The sequence below is a fragment of the Dipodomys merriami genome, unplaced genomic scaffold (assembly GCF_024711535.1).
Source record: "Dipodomys merriami isolate MVZ:Mamm:240054 unplaced genomic scaffold, mDipMer1.0.p SCAF_198, whole genome shotgun sequence".
Taxonomy (NCBI): domain Eukaryota; kingdom Metazoa; phylum Chordata; class Mammalia; order Rodentia; family Heteromyidae; genus Dipodomys; species Dipodomys merriami.
In genome coordinates, this window is record NW_027203359.1 from 1,070,239 (window position 1) to 1,088,428 (window position 18,190).

Sequence of the window (18,190 nt, forward strand, 5' to 3'; positions counted from 1 at the left end):
TTGTTGTTCTTGTTTGTTTGTTTGTTTCTATGTGCCGGTACTGGGGCTTGAACTTGAGACATGGGTGCTGTCCCTTAGCTTGAGCCACAGCTCCACTTCTGGCTTTTTGCTAGTTAGCTAGAGATAAACAAGGTCACAGATTGGCTGTCCAGGCTAGCTTTGAACCATAATCCTCACATCTCAGCCTCCTGGGTAGATAGGATTACTGAACAGGTGAGCCACTGGCGCCTGGCTCTGACTTCCCTGTTTAGAGGGTACTAGGGTAGAAGCTGTACAAATACGTGGGGCTGGCAGCAGGGGTGATTGCAAGGCAGAGCGGAGCCATTCGCTTGGGTGTGCCCTTGGGCCTGGGTTGGCTTGGTAACTGGAGCGGAACCCCTCCCACCCCCCACTAAAAACGAGTAGTGCTCTCTCCTCTCGCTGCTTCCCCTGGGCACTCCCCGTCTTCTCCAGCCCCAGGGTTTGGTGAATACCCTGCACCACAGCGGCCAGGGCCATCTTCCTGTGGAGGTGCTTACCTTACCCGGAAGTGAACTTCCACCCCTGCCCCCAGAGCACAATGCGGATGGTAGCCTTTAGCATTAAAGAAAAGAAAGGATTTACTGTCTTCTCTCACTTGCATTTATATTGAGTGTCTAGCCTTAGGACCCAGAACAGTCTGTTTCAACGGCTGAGCTGCTTTTGTCCATCAGGAAAACAATTGATATTGAGGACTGGGATTCACTATGTAGCCTAGGCTGGCCTCCAACTCCAGATCCTCCTGCCTTGGCCTCCCGCGTGTTAGAGTGACAGGTGTGTGCCACCTCACCCTGCTCAACATTTAAATCTTTCTGTGTGTGTGTGTGTGTGAGAGAGAGAGAGAGAGAGAGAGAGAGAGAGAGAGAGAGAGAAAGAGAAAGAGAGAGAGAGAGAGAGAGAGAGAGAGAAAGAGAGAGAGAGAGAGAGAGAGAGAGTATTTAAGAGCTTAATAGCGCATGGCAGTGAATTCGTTGAGTGGGGCCCTAGATCAAGCCTCAGTTTTGGTCCTCATCTACCCTCGCTCCTTTGCCCGGCCTCCACCCACTGCTTCCTCCTTCCCCTCAGCCCTCCTCCCAGTTCCCCAAGTCAATTTTAAGTCTTAACTGGCTTTTCCTTGTTTGGTGTCCTTCCAACCTGACCTGCTGCCACAGTGCCTCTTAAAGGCTTCAGTTGTAGCTGCTGGCCGCCTATGCCCAGAGCATGCGCAGTTAGGTGGCTCTAGAATTAAGTTCAGGCCCCACTCTGCCACTTAGTACCTGTACCGGTGCAGATTATATGCCAGTGTGAGTAACCAAGGCAGTGTAGAGTGACTGATCCAAATATGAATTAATTCTGATCCCAGTCACAAGCCTGGTGGAGGCAGCTGCCTTGCCTGGCAGGGGCGGGGTATGCAGGGCACTTCTCTTCCCACCCACGTGGATGGGTGGCTGCTGTCCCCTTGCTGGCATCTCCTGGCTGCCCCACCACCAACTTTGAAGGGGCAGGGCCCAGCAAAGTATATGTGAACACCTTAGGCCCTACCCAGTAACTCCTGCTGGACCAAGCACTTTGCCAGTGTCTTGCTGTAACATCACTCAGCATAAATTAGGTGCTTCATAGCCATATGCCAGTGCTTCTTTTTACTTTTTTCTTTTTCTTTTGGTGCTAATACTGGAGCTTGATCTTAGGGTACTGTCCCTTAGTTTTTTTTCACTCAAGGCTAGTGCTGTACCACTTGTGTTACCACTCAATTACTAGCTTTTGGGTGGTTAATTGGAGATACGAGTCTCATGGACTTTGCTGCCTGGACTACTTTTGAACTGCGATCTTCAGATCTCAACCTCCTGAGTAGCTAAGTAGCTAAGATTACAGGCATAAGCCACCAGTGCCCGACCTCTCCTCCCTTCCCTCTCCATCCCATCCACTCTCCCTCCTCTCTTTCCCTACCCTTCCCTTTCCTCTCCTTCCTTCCCTTCTCTTCCCCTCCCTCCCCTCCTCTCTCCTCTCAACACTCTTTTTCTCTTTCCCTCTTTTCTCCTCCCCTCCTTTCCTCTCCCCTCTCCTTCCTTTTCCCTGTCCTCTCTTCCCTCTTCTCTCTTTTCTACCTCTCTCTTCCCATTCGTCTCCCCCCTTTTCCCTTCTCCTCCCCTCTCTCCTCCTTCTTTCTCTCCTTTCTTCCTTCTTCTCTCCTTTCTACCTCTCTCTTCCCCCCTCTCTTCCCACTCCTCTCCCCTCCCCTTTTCCCTTCTCCTCCCCTCTCTCCTCCTCCTTTCTCTCCTCTCTTCTCTCTACTCCTTGCCTACATTGTAGATCAAAGCTACTTGGAATCAGGGATTGTGTCTTGGCTAGTTGTGGGTTGTTCTGGCCTCCGGCTCCATCCACAGCACAATACAGGGACTTCTCTGGAGGTGTTTGGTGGAAGGTGCAAGCTAGGCACACAAGGGAAGCCATGCTGGTGGAATTGGCGTACTGCATGTAGATGCAAACTCATTGGATCCAGTAGTGAAGACTCTCACCTGTTGGCATTTGTTTCTCTCTCCACCCCAGTGCTTAGAAAGAGCCATGAAGTTTGCCTTCGAGGAGTTCCACCTTTGGTACCAGTTTGCCCTGTCACTGATGGCTGCTGGAAAAGTGAGTGGTGTTGTACGATGTCTCTTTGCTGTGTGGACTAGTCTGTTACTGAATTCCACACTGCCTTACGTAAGACTAAGCCACAATTTCATACTGTGCTGGGATCCTGTCATAATGGAAAAACAAATGTCATCATTTTGGAGCCAAGATGGACATAGTACTATGATGAACGTTTCTGAAATATTGGCCTTTGCTGGCTGTTGTGACACATTCATATGAAATGGACTGGTTTAAACTAAAGCCGGTACTGACGACCCTCATACTTGTTTGGAAGTGTAGACATTCCTCGAAGGGAGGCCTTTTGGTGGTCTTCAGCAGTGTGTGATAGAAGATGGCGTAGGGCACTGGAAGTGTAGGGAACAGATAGAGGGCAGCCGCAGGGTGCAAGCCTGGGTCCCATCACAGCTAAATGACCCAGCACACGTTGCATTACCCGCCTAGCAAAGTGAGCAATACAAGAACCTGCTTCTAGAGTTCTGACTGGACAGGTGAGCCATTGTGAGTTCGGAGCTCAGGACAGCAGCTCACTACACGCACTCAGGTGTATGGAAAGGTGGGAAGGGGGTAGCTTCTGTTTTTCTCATTCATTGGGGCCCTTCAGGACTAAGGCCTCACTCAGTTGGCTTTTTTGCTCAGGGCTGGCACTCTACCACTTATGCCACATCTCCACTTCCAGCTTTTTGCTGATTAATTGGAGATGACTGACTTTGATCCACAATCCTCAGATCTCAGTCTCTTGAGTGGCTAGGTTGACAGGCATGACCCACCAGCACCTTGCCAGGATATTTTATTTTTATAATAGCATAAGCTTCTGTTATTTTCCCAATGACTACACAAGTGGCAGGGACCTTAGGGCATGCCAGGGGTACATTATCACTTGTTTATGGCTGCACTGTATTCCCCTGTTACTCGGGATTCTGATTCTGGCCATCCTCAGACCCCTGCTTGGTTAGGAAAGCCCTCTGGGAAGGCTATCTGGTTCAGTCCAACATGTTGAGTTTCACTGAAATTCTCTCCTCTTGCCAAGTCTGCCCGGGCTGTGAAGGTGCTGAAGGAATGCATCCGGCTGAAGCCCGACGATGCCACTATCCCGCTCCTGGCTGCCAAGCTGTGCATGGGCTCCCTTCACTGGGTGAGTAGGGGCGGGGGGGGGGGGGGGAAACCACCCTCTGCTCCTCAGGGGGTCTCCAAGTCATGCAAAACTATTTCCTGCCAAAGCAAGGGGTCTGCTCCTGGTTTCCTTTTTCATGGAAATGGACCGGAAAAGTAGCAGTGATCACACCATTTAGAATGCACATTCAGGCCCATTTTGCTATGTGTAAGTCATGTAGGCCATAGGAAGCGTGTGCCACACCAGTTCACCCTTGGGGCAGTCTGGGCTTTCTGTGAAACCAAACTGTTCTCTGCTTCAGCTTGTGCACACCCACTCTCTGCCATTCTCCTTCACTCATGCTTTCTTCTTCAAGTATTCATGTTCCTACATCAGTGCAACAACCTGATTGATAACAGTTCTAATTCCTCAAAGATATATCATTAGAGAATAGAGCGCCTAGGCTAATGTGTGAAGAGGGCGAGATAGATAAATGCCTCATAGGATGAAGTTTTCATTTCTTTGCTGTATTTGTTTTATTTTGTGCTGGTACTGGGGCTTGAACTCAGTTCCTCACACACTCATTAGGTTTTTTCTGCTCAAGGATGGTATTCTCTCAGTTCAGCCACAGCTCCACTTCAGGCTTTTTTTTTGCTGGTTCATTGCAAATAAGAGTCTCAGACGTTTCTGCCTGGATTATTGGCTTCAAACCTTGATCCTTTGGATCTCAGCCTCCTGAGTTGCTGGTAACTGGCCATTGAAATACAGTGCACAGTTGTGTACATTCTCACTGCGAGCCGCTGGCATGGTCCACGTACTGTGTACTATACAAAAAAAAAAAAAAAGATGGGAGCTTGTGACAAATAGAATTCAAATGGATTCTTTATGTCATTAAAAAAAGACCCAAGCAAAAGTAAAGTTCCAAGAACTTTATTCTTTCCAAACAGACTTAATTCAACTTCTGAATTCCTAGTATAACCTAACTGCAGAACTCATCCGCAAACTAATAAAAGTAGAAAAATGACTTTGGAAAAGAAGGCAAATAAGCAATAAGGGAAAACTTAAAGAAAAAAAAATCCAAGGATAGGAGTCCTGAGGGCCGTTGGATAGGCTCAATAAAGAAGACAGAGTGGCTGGAGTGGTATTGGAAGGTTTGGGACTTACTTCCACAGTGACTCATCAGAAATTCATTTTGGGCAGCAAATGCTCACGGGAACTCATGTTAGAAATTCTGCAGATTGTTGTTTTTAACTTGTCTCATTTTTCAGCTGGAAGAGGCTGAGAAGTTTGCCAAAACCGTCGTGGATGTGGGAGAAAAAACATCAGAATTCAAGGCCAAAGGCTACTTAGCCCTGGGGCTCACCTACAGTCTGCAGGCCACTGATGGTAAGAGAAGTCCTGCCGTGCAGGGACCCCGGCTCCCCTGAGCCTTGCCAGAGGGCAGAGTTGGGTCATCCTGGCACATAGGCCTGTGGGCACCTGTGCTGCCAACCTCCTTGCCTGGACTGGGAGGGGAGGGAAGAAGGCTCTTTTCAGAGGTGGAGGGGGCTGATTGCACCCCAGGCTCCTACCTAGCTGGAGAAGGGCAACTACCAATATGTGGGATGAGCTGGGCCTTGAGAAATGAGTCACCCGACCCCTCCTTGCACCTGCCGGGGCCCCAGCACTTGACCTGGACCATTCTAAGTGAAAGATGTTGGCTGTAGATATGAGAGTATAGAAGAATTCAGGACCAGACTTTCCCAGGAAGTGAACCTGGCGGGAGACTGCCCCTCTTGCGTTCACATATTCTAATTCACAGACAGGTACACATGTAGTCTAGCAGGTCACCAAGTATCCACAGCTCTTATGGGGAATAAACTTTAGTTTTCCTTGGTAGAACTGGGATTTGAGCTCAAGTCCTCATGCCTTGTAGGCAAGTACTTTGCCACTTGAGCCACATCTCCATCCTCTCCCCTTTTTTTTTTTTCCTCTAGGCATTTTTTAGATAGGGTCTGAGGTCTTCCCTGGGGCTGGCGTCAGACCTAGAGACTGCTGCCTACCTTATGAACACCATGCCTAGCTTATTTGCTGGGATTTGATGTCATTGACTTTTTGCCCTGGCTAGCCTAGAACTGAAGTCCTGAACTCTGCTTCCCAGGTAGCTAGAATTACTGATTTGAGCCCTTCAGTGGCAGTGATTTATATATTTTGGGTTTCCTTAAAATTTTGGTCAGCGGGCTTCTGACTTAAAAAAACAAAACTTGAATTATATTTTACATTCTTAAAGAAGCTTTTGTAGGAAATAAGTTGATAAGTTATTTTTCTGATGTTTGTTATTTTTTTATTTTTTATTTTTTGCTGGTCCTGAAACTTGAACTCTGGGCCTGAGCTCCTTTTTTTTTTATTTGCTCAAAGCTAGCACTCTACCACTTGAGCCACAGCACCACTTCCAGCTTTTTCTGTGATTAATTGGAGTTAAGAATCTCACAGATTTTCCTGCCTGGGCTGGCTTCATACTGTGATCCTCAGATCTCAGGCTCCTGAGTAGCTAGGACTGCAGGTGTGAGTTACCAGTTTAATGTAAGGCAAAATGCCTTGTAACCCTCACCCTGCTCAGGGAGTAGAACTTTGCCCACCACCTGAAGCCCTCCACAAGCCCATTCCAGTTACATCCCCATCCCCATAAGAGAAAATCTTATTCTCACTTACACAGTGCTGCTTTTTTTCCTTTATAATTTTGTTGTAGCCTGTTTTTAGAAATTACCCCTTTTCCTCTGTCCTAAAATATGAATGATCCTGGAGAAGTTTTGCATATCTGGTATTTTTCAGTAATGGATTTCTGGTTAATTTTCCATTTCCACATGACATATTGACCATAGTCAGCACGTTGCCTCATATATAAGAGCCAATCATGGAAGAGTAACTTAGTGCCATAGACTTACCCAGGTCAGAAGATTGCCCCAAATTAGCCCTGTAATTTCAGGGTCACTGGCCCTGTTGGCCCTCCTCTTACATTCATGGCTCATTTTAGTTGCTCTGAGGCTCTCTTTAGCTCAGTCACCATTGTTCTGGTAGCCCTGGGCTGGAGCTTTATGGTACAGCTGTTGATGAGGCCCTTCTGCACTCCCAACCACAGACATGTTCCTCCAGGGCTGTACTTTCTTGTTCCAGCGTCACTTATTTTGTTAATGGAGAGGCTATGAAGGTGCCCACACTCGTGTGCTCTCACAGGGCACACCTGGGTGGCCACACACTTTCGAGCTGATACTCCAGTATCAAGGTGGAGATTGGCAGCCCCATCTCTTCCATTCATATCAAGGTAGTAGAGGTCCTGGCCAGTGTGAGTTAAAGTGGCCTTTTATGGCTCCAAGCTAGTGCCCTAGAATCAGGATCAGAGCCTCTCAGTGCCAGTTGCTCTCTTAAGGCCATTGGTCCAATGCCACTGATGTCCCATCCCTACAAGCCCATGAGAGCTAGTGACATTATACACCTGAGAAAGGCCATTGTGCTCCTTCTAGAGTTCCACATGGTTTTGTGGAAATAGCCTTGGATAAGCCTGGCTACCAAGAGTGACCATTCCATTTCACTGTTCCCTTGATGTTGTTCTATGGTTGGGTTCACTGAATGCAAGTGTCTTGGGGCTAAGCCTGGCCTGCCATCCCGCCTCACATTGCCTGCTGCAGGAGGCCCTCGGGAGCTGTTACTCTTAATGTGTCACCCTGGGAATGGGCTCTTTATTGTAAAAAGAACTCTGATCTCCGGTGCACTGACTAATGGAACCCTTCTCTCAGCTTCCCTGCGAGGCATGCAGGAGGTCCTGCAGAGGAAAGCGCTGCTTGCATTTCAGAGGTGAGTGGGAGTTCATCTTTTCACTCGGCTGTACGTAATGACACTCAAAAGATGATAAGTATAAAAAGAAGGTATTTATAAAGATTATGTAAACAGTGTTTTGCCCCCAGAGCCTTTCGTCTTGAGCAGCCAACATGCAGAATCAAAACTTGCTGCATCACTTGTTGCCCTGTAAATCTACATTCTTAATTTGTTTATCCATTTGGGTACATTCTATTCATCTTTGGTAACAAATGGCTTTCAGCTCAGAAAAGACAGACGCTCTGTGTGTCTAGGGAGATGACGGTTCCTTTATTAAAGACATTTGTCATCATCTAGAGAAGGAATCTTTTTCTTTCTCCTTTTTTTTTTTGAATACACATCAAGCTCCAGGCTTTTCTATTATGAGATGAAAAAGCTCAATTAGAAAGGTGGAAAAATGCAGTCATAATATTCAATGTATATATGCGAAATGGAACGAGAAAAACTGAGGGGATGGGTGGGATTGGGAGAGGAGGGGGAGAATGATAAAGGGGTGACACTGATCCTGGCGCATTGTCCTCATAAACTGACAGGCTGAACTGAACCCCTTTCTTTGTATGACTGTGTAAAGATAATAAAAATATAATTGTAAAAATAATAATAAGTAAAATGACCATCTCTTTACCAGGGGGAAAAAACAACAGCAAACAAACCAGCCCAGTGAGCCCCAGGCTCCATTCCCCACTTTGCTCCCTAATGCCTAGTGATTAGGACAGTGAACTCGGGGCTCCTAATGGTACAATGCCGAGTGTCCCCTGGTGTCCTCTCATGTCCCTGCGCACTAAGGTGTGTAGACCAATAGTTATGTCATTGCAGTATGAGACTGAGTTGCAAGGATTGTAAAAGTCACCACCATATGATTGAAGACACTGTAGCATCAAGATATCCTGACTCTAACCTAGATTTTCTTGTACCTACTGTCCTACATTGTCCTGTTTATTTGGTGGAACTAGAGATTGAACTCAGGGCCTTGTGTTGAATAGGCAAGGGCTCTACCGCTTGAGCCATGATCCCACGCCTCTAATTTTACTGCTATTATAGATATAACAAATCCCTAAAATGAATTGCTGCCAGAATGTATAGTTCAAATCTAGAAATGGAAATGATCTTGTGAACTTAAATACATCTAGGTTTACACTGATTTCTTAGAATTATGTTCGACAGTTACTTCTTTGGATTTTTCATGAGACCCTCCCCTGCCAAACACCTGTGTGAGAGCCAGGGTGGCCCCCAGGTGGGTCATGGCGTCCCTGTGCTTTTTCCGTAAAGGTCATTATCATTTGCTTTCAGTGAGGCTGCAGCATTTTCATCTCATTCCTTCCTGCTTCCTAGCAGGCCTGCCGATGGCTGCTTTACTTTGCCAGGCTCCATCTGCTTAATGACAGAAAGTACCAGTTGTCATCTGCAAACAGATCTCCTGTCTCTGTGCTAAGCTTTTGTTGGTATTCTTCAGCACGGCGTGGAGAACATTTCCATTTCAAATGATTTCAGGTTTTAGATTCTCCAGTCCTAGTTTGTAAAGCCCACACATGAATGCCTAAGAAAGTGGCCATTACATCTGCTTCGTTTCTCTTATATCATCACATCTTACTGGGTCTCTAAAAACAGCCCCCGTGGTGGTCTGCCCGGAGCTGCCAGGATAACTCTATGTTATGTAACTGCTGTTCCTTGGCCTGAATTCATTTTTGTTCCTTTTCTGCTTAGGCTTTAATTCAAAGAGATGTAAAAATTTTAGTTCATATGGGAATAAAGAGTAATAAAACCCTACTAACCTAACTATTGTGAAGTCTAACCTAAATTAGTATTTGTGTGAAATATAGAATGTTTTCAAAGGGATAAAATTTTGGTTCAAGTACACATTGACTAGTGTGAAAAGTCAATAGTTGGAGTCCCATTAAAACCTTTAAAGGAAAGATTTTGAAGGAAATAAAAATGTTTTGTATTATTTCTTACATGTAAAGAAGTAATTTAAAACCACTTGGATAAGAAGTACTTTTTCCAGTATGTATTATATGTATTTTGCACATAATTCTATTTATATTTTTGTTTAAAAAAAAGCCAGGTATCAGTGGCTCACACCTATATATCTGCAAACAGATATATCAGATATAACAGATACTCAGATATAACAGATACTCAGGAGGATGAGATCAGATACTCAGATATAACAGATACTCAGGAGGATGAGATCAGATACTCAGATATAATAGATACTCAGATATAACAGATACTCAGGAGGATGAGATCTGAGGATCATGGTCTAAAGCCAGCCTGGCAGCAAAGTTCATGAGACTCTTATGTTCAATTAACTAGCAAAAAGCAGAAAATAGAGCTGTGTCTCAAGTGGTAGAATGCTAGCCTTGAGCAAAAAGCTAAGGGACAGCACACAGGTTCTGAGTTCAAACTCCTCCAGTTCCACCACGCATGTGCCCGAAAAAAAAAAAAAAGAAGAAAAAAAGGAATATAATTTTACAAGAGATGGAGTTGCAGATACAGCATATAAAAATAGCTCTTAATTATTACTAGAGCCAGAAATCAGATATATGTTTCTCCTTGGAAGATTCAAGAGTGATGTTTTAAGATCTTCAAATAGTGGAGCTACATTGTAATCATGAGACAATTCTTACACTGAGAAACTTAGCCCGAGTAGCTCCATCAATTCATTGGCTCTACACAAAGCATAATATTATTTGTAATGTTATGCATTGCCGCTTCTGTGGGCTCTCACGTCCTGCTGAGAAGAGCAATTGTGGGGATGTGGAGAGCATGTTCCAGTGCCCTGACCCACAAAGACAGAGAGCCAGGGCTGCTCCCTATGGGAGAGGAGGCCCAAGGGTGTTTGTGCTGGTCAAATGCTGTGGTACAGTATATAACCCCACTCGGTTTTCCTACAGCGTCCTGACTTGACCTTAACTGTGGCATGTGTGGCTAGTGTAAATCCATTCTGATTTATTGGGGACATTCTTAACATTTTCCAGAACATAGGACTTTTAGTACTGAAGCCAGGGATATCCTGGGCACACCAACTTGGGTGTTCTAGGTATGTAACTACTGGGAGATCCCAGAGTTACCCAGTTACACACATTTTTTTCTTAGTTTACTAATTCAATGTCCACAGTAATCAAGAATGACAGAGACTTCAAGAGCATTGGCTACAGAAGGCAACTGGGTGGGGCTGGGAAGGTGGCTCAGTGGTAGAGTGCTTGCCTTGCATGCATAAGGCCCTAGGTTCGATTCCTCAGCATCACATAAGAGAAAAAGCCAGAAGTGGTGCTGTGGCTCAAGTGGTAGAGCACTAGCCTTGAGCTGAAGAGCTCAGGAACAGTACCCAGGCCCAGAGTTCAGGCCCCACAACAGAGGGAAAAAATAAAAAAGGCAACAAGGTGATTGTGTAGAGACCAGACCTTGGCAGCACACATTCCCCCATTCTATATCTGGCTATACCTCTTTTGCCGAGTGTTCTTGGGCCAGATGCTTGACAGTAGATAATTGCATCATAGCTCTTATTGTTCCAAGGTATGTGTCTTAAAGACCAGGGTTAAGTGTGATCATCAGCCTTCTTTGTAGTCTTGGTTCAGCAATAGAGAGTGCTGGAGCTGGAACTGGGGAGCCCTCTGGGTTCTCACAGCATGCTGGGGGCCCGCCAGGTGGTCTAGGCAGTCCATGCTCCAACAGCACCCCTGGACACTGCTCCCATGGTCCTCGATGATCATATTTGGTCTCCCCCTCTGGTGAGGGGATTGATATTATTGATGTCCAGGCTCCGCAGCCTAACCTAACAGTAGGCAGTGCATGATGTGGAAGGTCAGGTGAGTGGGTGGCATGGGCAGCGGTGGCAGAGAACTTGGACTCATGAATGGGGAAGTGCTTTAACTGTGGAAGTGCTTTATGAGCCTCCCTGGGTCTCTGGGTGTCTTGTAGCAGCCAGGCCAGGTGTTCCCTGCCTGGGGATGGGTTGTGGGGGCTGCTTTCAATCCCCTGGCAGAGCTCAGTGGGCTTGACTTGCACAGCTTGATGGTTTCTGTGGAGCAGGTTAGCAGGGGGCACATCAAAGGGGGAAGCCCAGAGGTTAAAGTGTCCAGCAGCATTTGTGAGCCTACATAGAAAGAATGCACTGCACTGGTTCTCATATCATTTGACCGTCTCCTTACTCCCATTCTCCTTTCTTAGGCTGAAGTAGACAGTTTGATCCATTGGCCAGAATTTCCGAGGAAGGTATTTAAACTGTGTGTGTTTAAAGCAGACCCCACTAGAAACTTGGTAGTTAGGTTTTCATTGATAGCCAGGTTGGAAATTCTTTTTGAAAAAATTTTTTATTGCTATTGTAAAGATGACACCCATAGGGGTTATAGTTACATAAGTCAGATAAAAGAGTACATTTCTTTGGGGACAATGTACTACCCCAGTTTTTCCCCTCCCATCCCCAGCCATCGTTGTATAGTTCATTTTCAACATAGTGTCTAGTTAGCACCACTGCTGCATTTGTTCCTTCTTTGTCCCACCATTTCTGTGCCCCCTCTACCTTCCCAAAGATATCAGTGAATAAACAGAACACAAGAAAAGAAACAAAAGCAGCAAAAAAAAAAGAAAAAAAAAACTCTTCTTTCCATTTCCCGGAGTTCATTTCTATAAATTTTATTTTGTGTGATCAGATGCAGATAGGCACGCACCCCTGGTTGCTAGTGCTTCTGGTTTGTTCCTTTCACACAGCTGTGGCCAACAGTTCACAGTCATCTGATGAGAGTAGGGCGGGGCCTTTGACAGAGCTACCATTATCCACGCCGAAGTCTTCAGACCATTGCCAGCTTCTCACTCGGTTGGCATTGTGTAGAGGCATCCATGATTTAACTTCATTTGTGAAAAATAGGAACTGGGCTGAGAAAATTACAGCTCTGACAAATTCTCTGTGAGGGCTGTTGAAACTTGGTTTTATATTATTTCTGAAGGAAGATGAGATAAAATAATCTTACATAATTCAAAGCCTCTTCATAATCGATTTTGTAATGGTTTCCTCGGAATAATTAGGAAAGATGGAAACCATGCCATTTTAATCTTCCTTATGAATGCCAAAGGGAAAAAATTCTTTCATGTACAAATGGCATGGAAAAGCCATATTTGTAAAGCTGTACAATCTGGAGTGCGCAGTCTGGGCTTTGGTAGAAAGAAGTCATGGTAAAGGCAACACAGGTAAGTTCACAGCCTTCACTCCTTATGTCCAGATGAGAACCCTCCCAAGGCTGTGTCTTAAGACACAGGTTGCTGGTGAGGATTCTTGAAGATGGGAGTCCACTAGGCTCTTAAGATTAGTAAGAAGACGGTGTTGCACACAAGCTACCATATTTGCCCAAACAGTGCCCCAAATTCATAGATGTGACGTATTGTCCTGACAGCACACACCTAGCACTTCTCTTTGTGCCTCTCCACGTGGCAGACAGATGGTTAATTAAAAGGCCTTATTTCTATGGAAAGCCAGCCTTGGCAGGTTTATGCCGTTGAATCCATAATGATTTGGCTTTCTGTTTTATCTTGGATTTGCTTTCTGCTGGTGGAAGATCCTCCTTTAATCACAGAATGTTGACAGAACAGTGTGATGGTTTGTTTACTATCTGGGTTCCACCATTCATAATTAGTCTGCTATGGTTGGTCCCATGTGAGGGAAGGAAGTTTGTTTTTCTCCCTGCCCCCACCCCTTAGACTGTTAAACACAGAAACATGTCTTGAACTGGTCACATGTAGATTTGCCTATGGCGAACTACAGTTGCCTTCCTCATAAAAGCAGAGAAGATAGCTTTACAGCTCATTAGATACCAGGACAGCCTCCGTACATCCGGTGTCAGAGGCCAGTTCATGGAAGCAAGCCTGGTGAACCACGTCATCTCACATAGCACAGTTATGTGGACCCCAGGAGGTAACTACATGGAATTTAGTAGAAACTTCAAAAGAGTGAATTTCTTTTCCCCTTCTGTTTCATTTTCTAAGCCAATCCAGATATTTGATTTTTCACATGGTTTCTCTGAAATCCAGAAATGTGAATGAAGGTGGTATTAAGGCCAAGCCGGACTTACCCAAAGCAGCCATCTCTGGCCAATGGCACATGCAACCTTGGCCAAGTGTGGCACATGGCCCTCTCCTGCCTAGCATTCTGTACCTCCTGGCCCTTCTGCAACGTCTGGGAGACAAAACCCAGAAACAGGCTTCTGTGGACAGCAGTAGGGGGAAAATGCATTCCATTTGTTAGCAGGGGAGGAAGTAGGAGTCAGTGAAACATTGCAGAGCTAAGCTAGATAATAAAGTATGGCATCAAAATGCAGAAGAGAAGGAAATGTTCAATAGGGAAATGAAAGGGGTCTCTCCCGTTTACTAATGACCATCAATACTTTTTCAGGGCCCACAGCCTGTCACCCACAGATCACCAAGCAGCTTTCTACCTGGCTCTGCAGCTCGCCATCTCCAGACAGGTCAGTGTCTCTAGAGTGTACACCATGTCTCCGTCCAATTCCTTCAGCATCTCTGAGGCAGTAGATGGCCTTCCTGTACCTGAGGCTGACTTGAAGCGGGACCCCCTGAGAATCCCCAGGTCCTCTTAGAGAAGAGCTTGGGCTTTGGGTCAGTTTGAGCATCAACTGTGAAGACCCCAAACTGCTCTTAGAGATGAAATCCACAAATCTGGATACTCCAGCCTAGGCTCAGATGACAACTTGGGATGTGCAACAATGACATACACCTTGACATCAAGAGTCCTTAAAGAACTGGTCTCTTGCTAACAGGAATGAGATAGCAAAGCCCAGAGTTGAGTGGCAGGGTGGGGATGTAGTCACTGGTGTGGCCTGGTTGTCATAGGATAGGGTATTCATGATCGACAGGAAGATGCCATCAGGCATTAACAAAGCTGTTGGGTCTGTTAAAATGCATGGAGCATATGAATCATGACAACCTGTAGTTACTCACAGTAGGAGACTGAACAGAGTTCTCCTTGGTGGGTGGGGCATAAACTTCACTTCCCAAAGAGAGCTAAAGCTGCCTGTGACAGTCTCATACCCCTCCTGTCCTCTCCCAGGGGATTCCAGCCACATACCTGCTTGTCCACCAGATGCTGGACACTGGCGGTGACCAGAGTGGATTCCAGAGTGCTGATGTTGGTGGGCTGGGGGTGGGGACGGAGGAGGAGGGAGGGATTGTGAATCAGAGGTCAGCTCCCCAGCGGGCCAGGCTCAACCATGCATCTAACTTCTGTCGCCCAGGGATGGTGTTGAGAAATGGCTCCTATTGGCAACCTGGGGATGGAGGAGACAAAGCTGCTTGCCCTGTAAAGGTCCTCTCACCTGGCCTGATGTGGCTCACAGCTGGATTGGCCAGAAGCTGCTGTTGGAGCAGACATGGGCTGAGCACTGACCATCTGGTCTCCCCTTGGCTGGGAGCTCCTCCCACCTTCTCCTCAATGCCTCCTCCCCTGATAACCTGTATTTCTTGCTCAGCTCTTGAGGCTGCAGGAGGTCAGGCACCCACATCTGGCATAGCCATTGCCTTCCTCTGTCACTTGGCACCCAGTAAGACTAGTGAATGAGAGTCAACTTTAAAGTCTGTCAAGTTGCCTACAGCCATCATTTTGTATTGTGGGTCAGTTTGTCCCTGCTTACACTGGCCATCCATGCAGGTCAGCCCTATGAGGCGAGGCCAGCCTGCCATTTGACCCTCCCACAGCCACACACTGAGTCCTAGTCCCACAGTAGGCTGTCACCCTGGCGGGTAATAAATAGATGGGGCCTTGTAGATCCAACTGAAGGCTTAGGGCACATGGTGGAGAAATGCCAGAGTGCTCAGCAAACAGTTGTGACCCTCCTGTCCAATTTAGAGCCACAGCCATCTGGACGGGAGAAAGGGGTAGAAGAAATCCGGTGATCTAGAGTCACTTAGTTTTTGTCACGTGGCAGCTGGGTGACCATCCTCAAGTCATTTCACCTCTCAGTGCTTTCCCATCTTCCCTGCAAATAAAGGGTAGGAAGAGCTGATCTCCCTGCCAGCTGTGACAGCCATGGTTCTGGCTAGCTTTCAGAGCCTCCAGCGCCAACACTTACAAGTAAATCCACGTAGAACAAAAGCTCAAGGAGAAAAATCGAATGGTTTGACTTCAACCAGGAACTGAAATTACTGAGGCTTTGAAGAGAAGCAGGCCAGCTGTAAGGAAGCCCCACGGAGGCTGGAATCTGAGTCCAGAGGGTCGGAGTCTCTGGAGTAGATGTGGCAGAATGCTTCTGTTCCCAGCTCTGTTTCCCTTGGTTGCTGTTAAAGCTATGTGGAATCTAGGTTATTCAAATAGCCGCTGTGTATGCATTTTATCAACTCTGTGATGGGAGGCTTTGAAGAACATTCTGTGCAGCTGTTGCATTTAAAGATTAAAGTTGTTTCTGGTCCCATTTGAATTCGGATACAATGCTACTTTGTAATGCCACTTTGATTGTGGCGTTATCATTTGTATCTTGGGATCCAGTTATTTGGGGTCCAACTTTGGAAATGTACAGAGTTGGCACGCGCACACGCATGCGCGCGCACGTGTGTGTGTGTGTGTGTGTGTGTGTGTGTGTGTGTGTGTGTATTTCCTTCATGTCCAACAGAGATTCAAACATCTGATCATTTGGAAAGTTCTATTCAAGGTTTTCATGACTTTAATTTCTGAAATACCTTTTAAAAAACAGTTCAGCGAGGTACTTTAATTCCACAAAGAACCACAGATAATTGTGTCTATTGACAGTGAAATTGTAAAGAACATAATCAAAAGGAGGTACATTTTGGGGGAGGGAGGAGAAAGTGTTTATTTAAGAGATTGGGAATTGGCAGTTACGTAGAGAAAAGGTTCTTTGATATAGCTTCATCTGTCCTCTGGCTGGAAGTGAGCATCTATTTCTATCCAGGGGTTGCTGTGAAGGTCTGGCTTAAAATGTGGATGTGACACAATACAAAGTAACTATTGGCCTTTACAGAGACAGTGCCTTCTTTGTGGTATGATTGTGTGTGTGTGGGGGGGGGTGTGGGTGTGTATGGGTGTTTAAAAACACCCTTTGATTTTGCTCTAAACTAGATACCTGAGGCTCTAGGGTACGTCCGCCAAGCTCTCCAGCTTCAAGGCGATGATGCCAACAGCCTGCACCTCCTTGCCCTCCTCCTGTCAGCACAAAAGCATTACCACGACGCCCTCAACATCATCGACATGGCCCTGAGCGAATATCCAGAAAATTTTATGTAAGTGATCCTCACTCAGAAGTTATTAAGTGCACTTCTTCCCTGCTCCTTCTCCTAGCCTGTCTAATGTAAGTTTTTATGAGTATCCTGAAATAACACAGAATCTCCTTTACCCTGTCTTTTTTTTTTTTTTTAATGGTTCACTAGCTAAACTGCTTCCGTTCGTTCCTGGCATATACCTTTGGAGAACACAGGATGATTTTAGACAGATACATCTTTTAATGCATATGTGAGGGGAAGGAAGAAACATGTCTGTCAATATGAGATTTTGATCCAGGGGGAGACTAAGAACCTTAATCAATTTGAAGAAAAATATGAAGTCAGTACAAATTCTAATATACTTGGAGGTGGCAAAAATGCTGTCAAACTTCAGCGACTGGAATTTGGAAAGCATCGCCGTGTTGTCTGCGTGTCCTGTTACCGCGGGCAGCTTGAGTCCACCTTTGAACTTACTTTTATTCTCTAGGAACTAGCATTCCTTAAATATAAGTCAATCAATATTTGTCATATGCTTGAATTGCCTATTTGTCTTCACATCTTTCCTCTGACTCACACGTTTATTGAACCCGTGCATTTGGAACCCATGCCTGATGGTTAGGCTTTGTGTAAAGCGTTGCCTTCGGCTACTGGGTTACCATCGCTGTCCTCAATGGTAGCTTAGTAACCAGCACACAGTGGCCAGAAATAGTAACGCCTCCTGCAGGCTGGAAGGTTCGAATTGTCTAGGTGGTTCTAGAGAGCCAGAGATGGGGAGGGGCAGCTTGGGGCCTTGGGGCGAGGGGAGATAGGAAGGAATGTAGAAGGTAGCTCTGGTGGCCTCTTTCGCTCTCAGAAGTGATTGCAGCGGCAGCCTGTAAGTGGGTCAGCTTTGGCTGGATTTCTCCACCTCTTCACCTCACTGTGTTTTTAATCAGTGCTTTTCAGCAGCTCTCCATGGAAAATCGGTTCACACATTTTCATCACAGACATTTCTTTGTCTTCAAGTGAAAAGGACATTTCTCTCCCCATCAAGAAATTCTTGTTATGAAACTTCTTGACTGGAGATTTCTGTTGTAGGCTCAGCTCTTGATGCAGCATGAATTACAGAACTCTGCTGCAGTGTTTACTTTGGCAGATCTCTAACTTAATCTTTTGTGCACCTAATTCTGTATTTTATTCCAAGATGTTTGACCCATACAACCTTAAAATGGCTAAATTAACTTCTTTAAAAAAAAAAATCTGTTCTTGCTGGGTGCCAGTGGCTCACACCTGCAATTCTACCTACTCAGGAGGCTGAGACCTAGAGAATCAATGTTTAAAGCCAGCCCAGGTAGAAACGTTAATGAACTCAGGAGGCTGAAATCTGAGGATCACAGTTCAAAGCCAGCCCAGGCAGGATAGTCT

The 18,190-nt window shown here is 45.9% G+C and overlaps 1 protein-coding gene across 4 annotated transcripts in view; it reads left to right on the top strand.

Annotated features, from left to right (window-relative positions):
- Ttc7b (tetratricopeptide repeat domain 7B) overlaps positions 1 to 18,190 on the top strand; it is a 211,873-nt gene that overhangs the window by 119,848 nt on the left and 73,835 nt on the right. For all 4 annotated transcript variants that reach the window (XM_070028563.1, XM_070028564.1, XM_070028565.1 and 1 more), the window contains 6 exons: positions 2,545 to 2,628; positions 3,656 to 3,760; positions 4,987 to 5,104; positions 7,492 to 7,549; positions 13,956 to 14,028; positions 16,647 to 16,807. In XM_070028563.1, the coding sequence (XP_069884664.1) occupies positions 2,545 to 2,628; positions 3,656 to 3,760; positions 4,987 to 5,104; positions 7,492 to 7,549; positions 13,956 to 14,028; positions 16,647 to 16,807 (599 nt within the window). The remainder of the gene's footprint in view (positions 1 to 2,544; positions 2,629 to 3,655; positions 3,761 to 4,986; positions 5,105 to 7,491; positions 7,550 to 13,955; positions 14,029 to 16,646; positions 16,808 to 18,190) is intronic.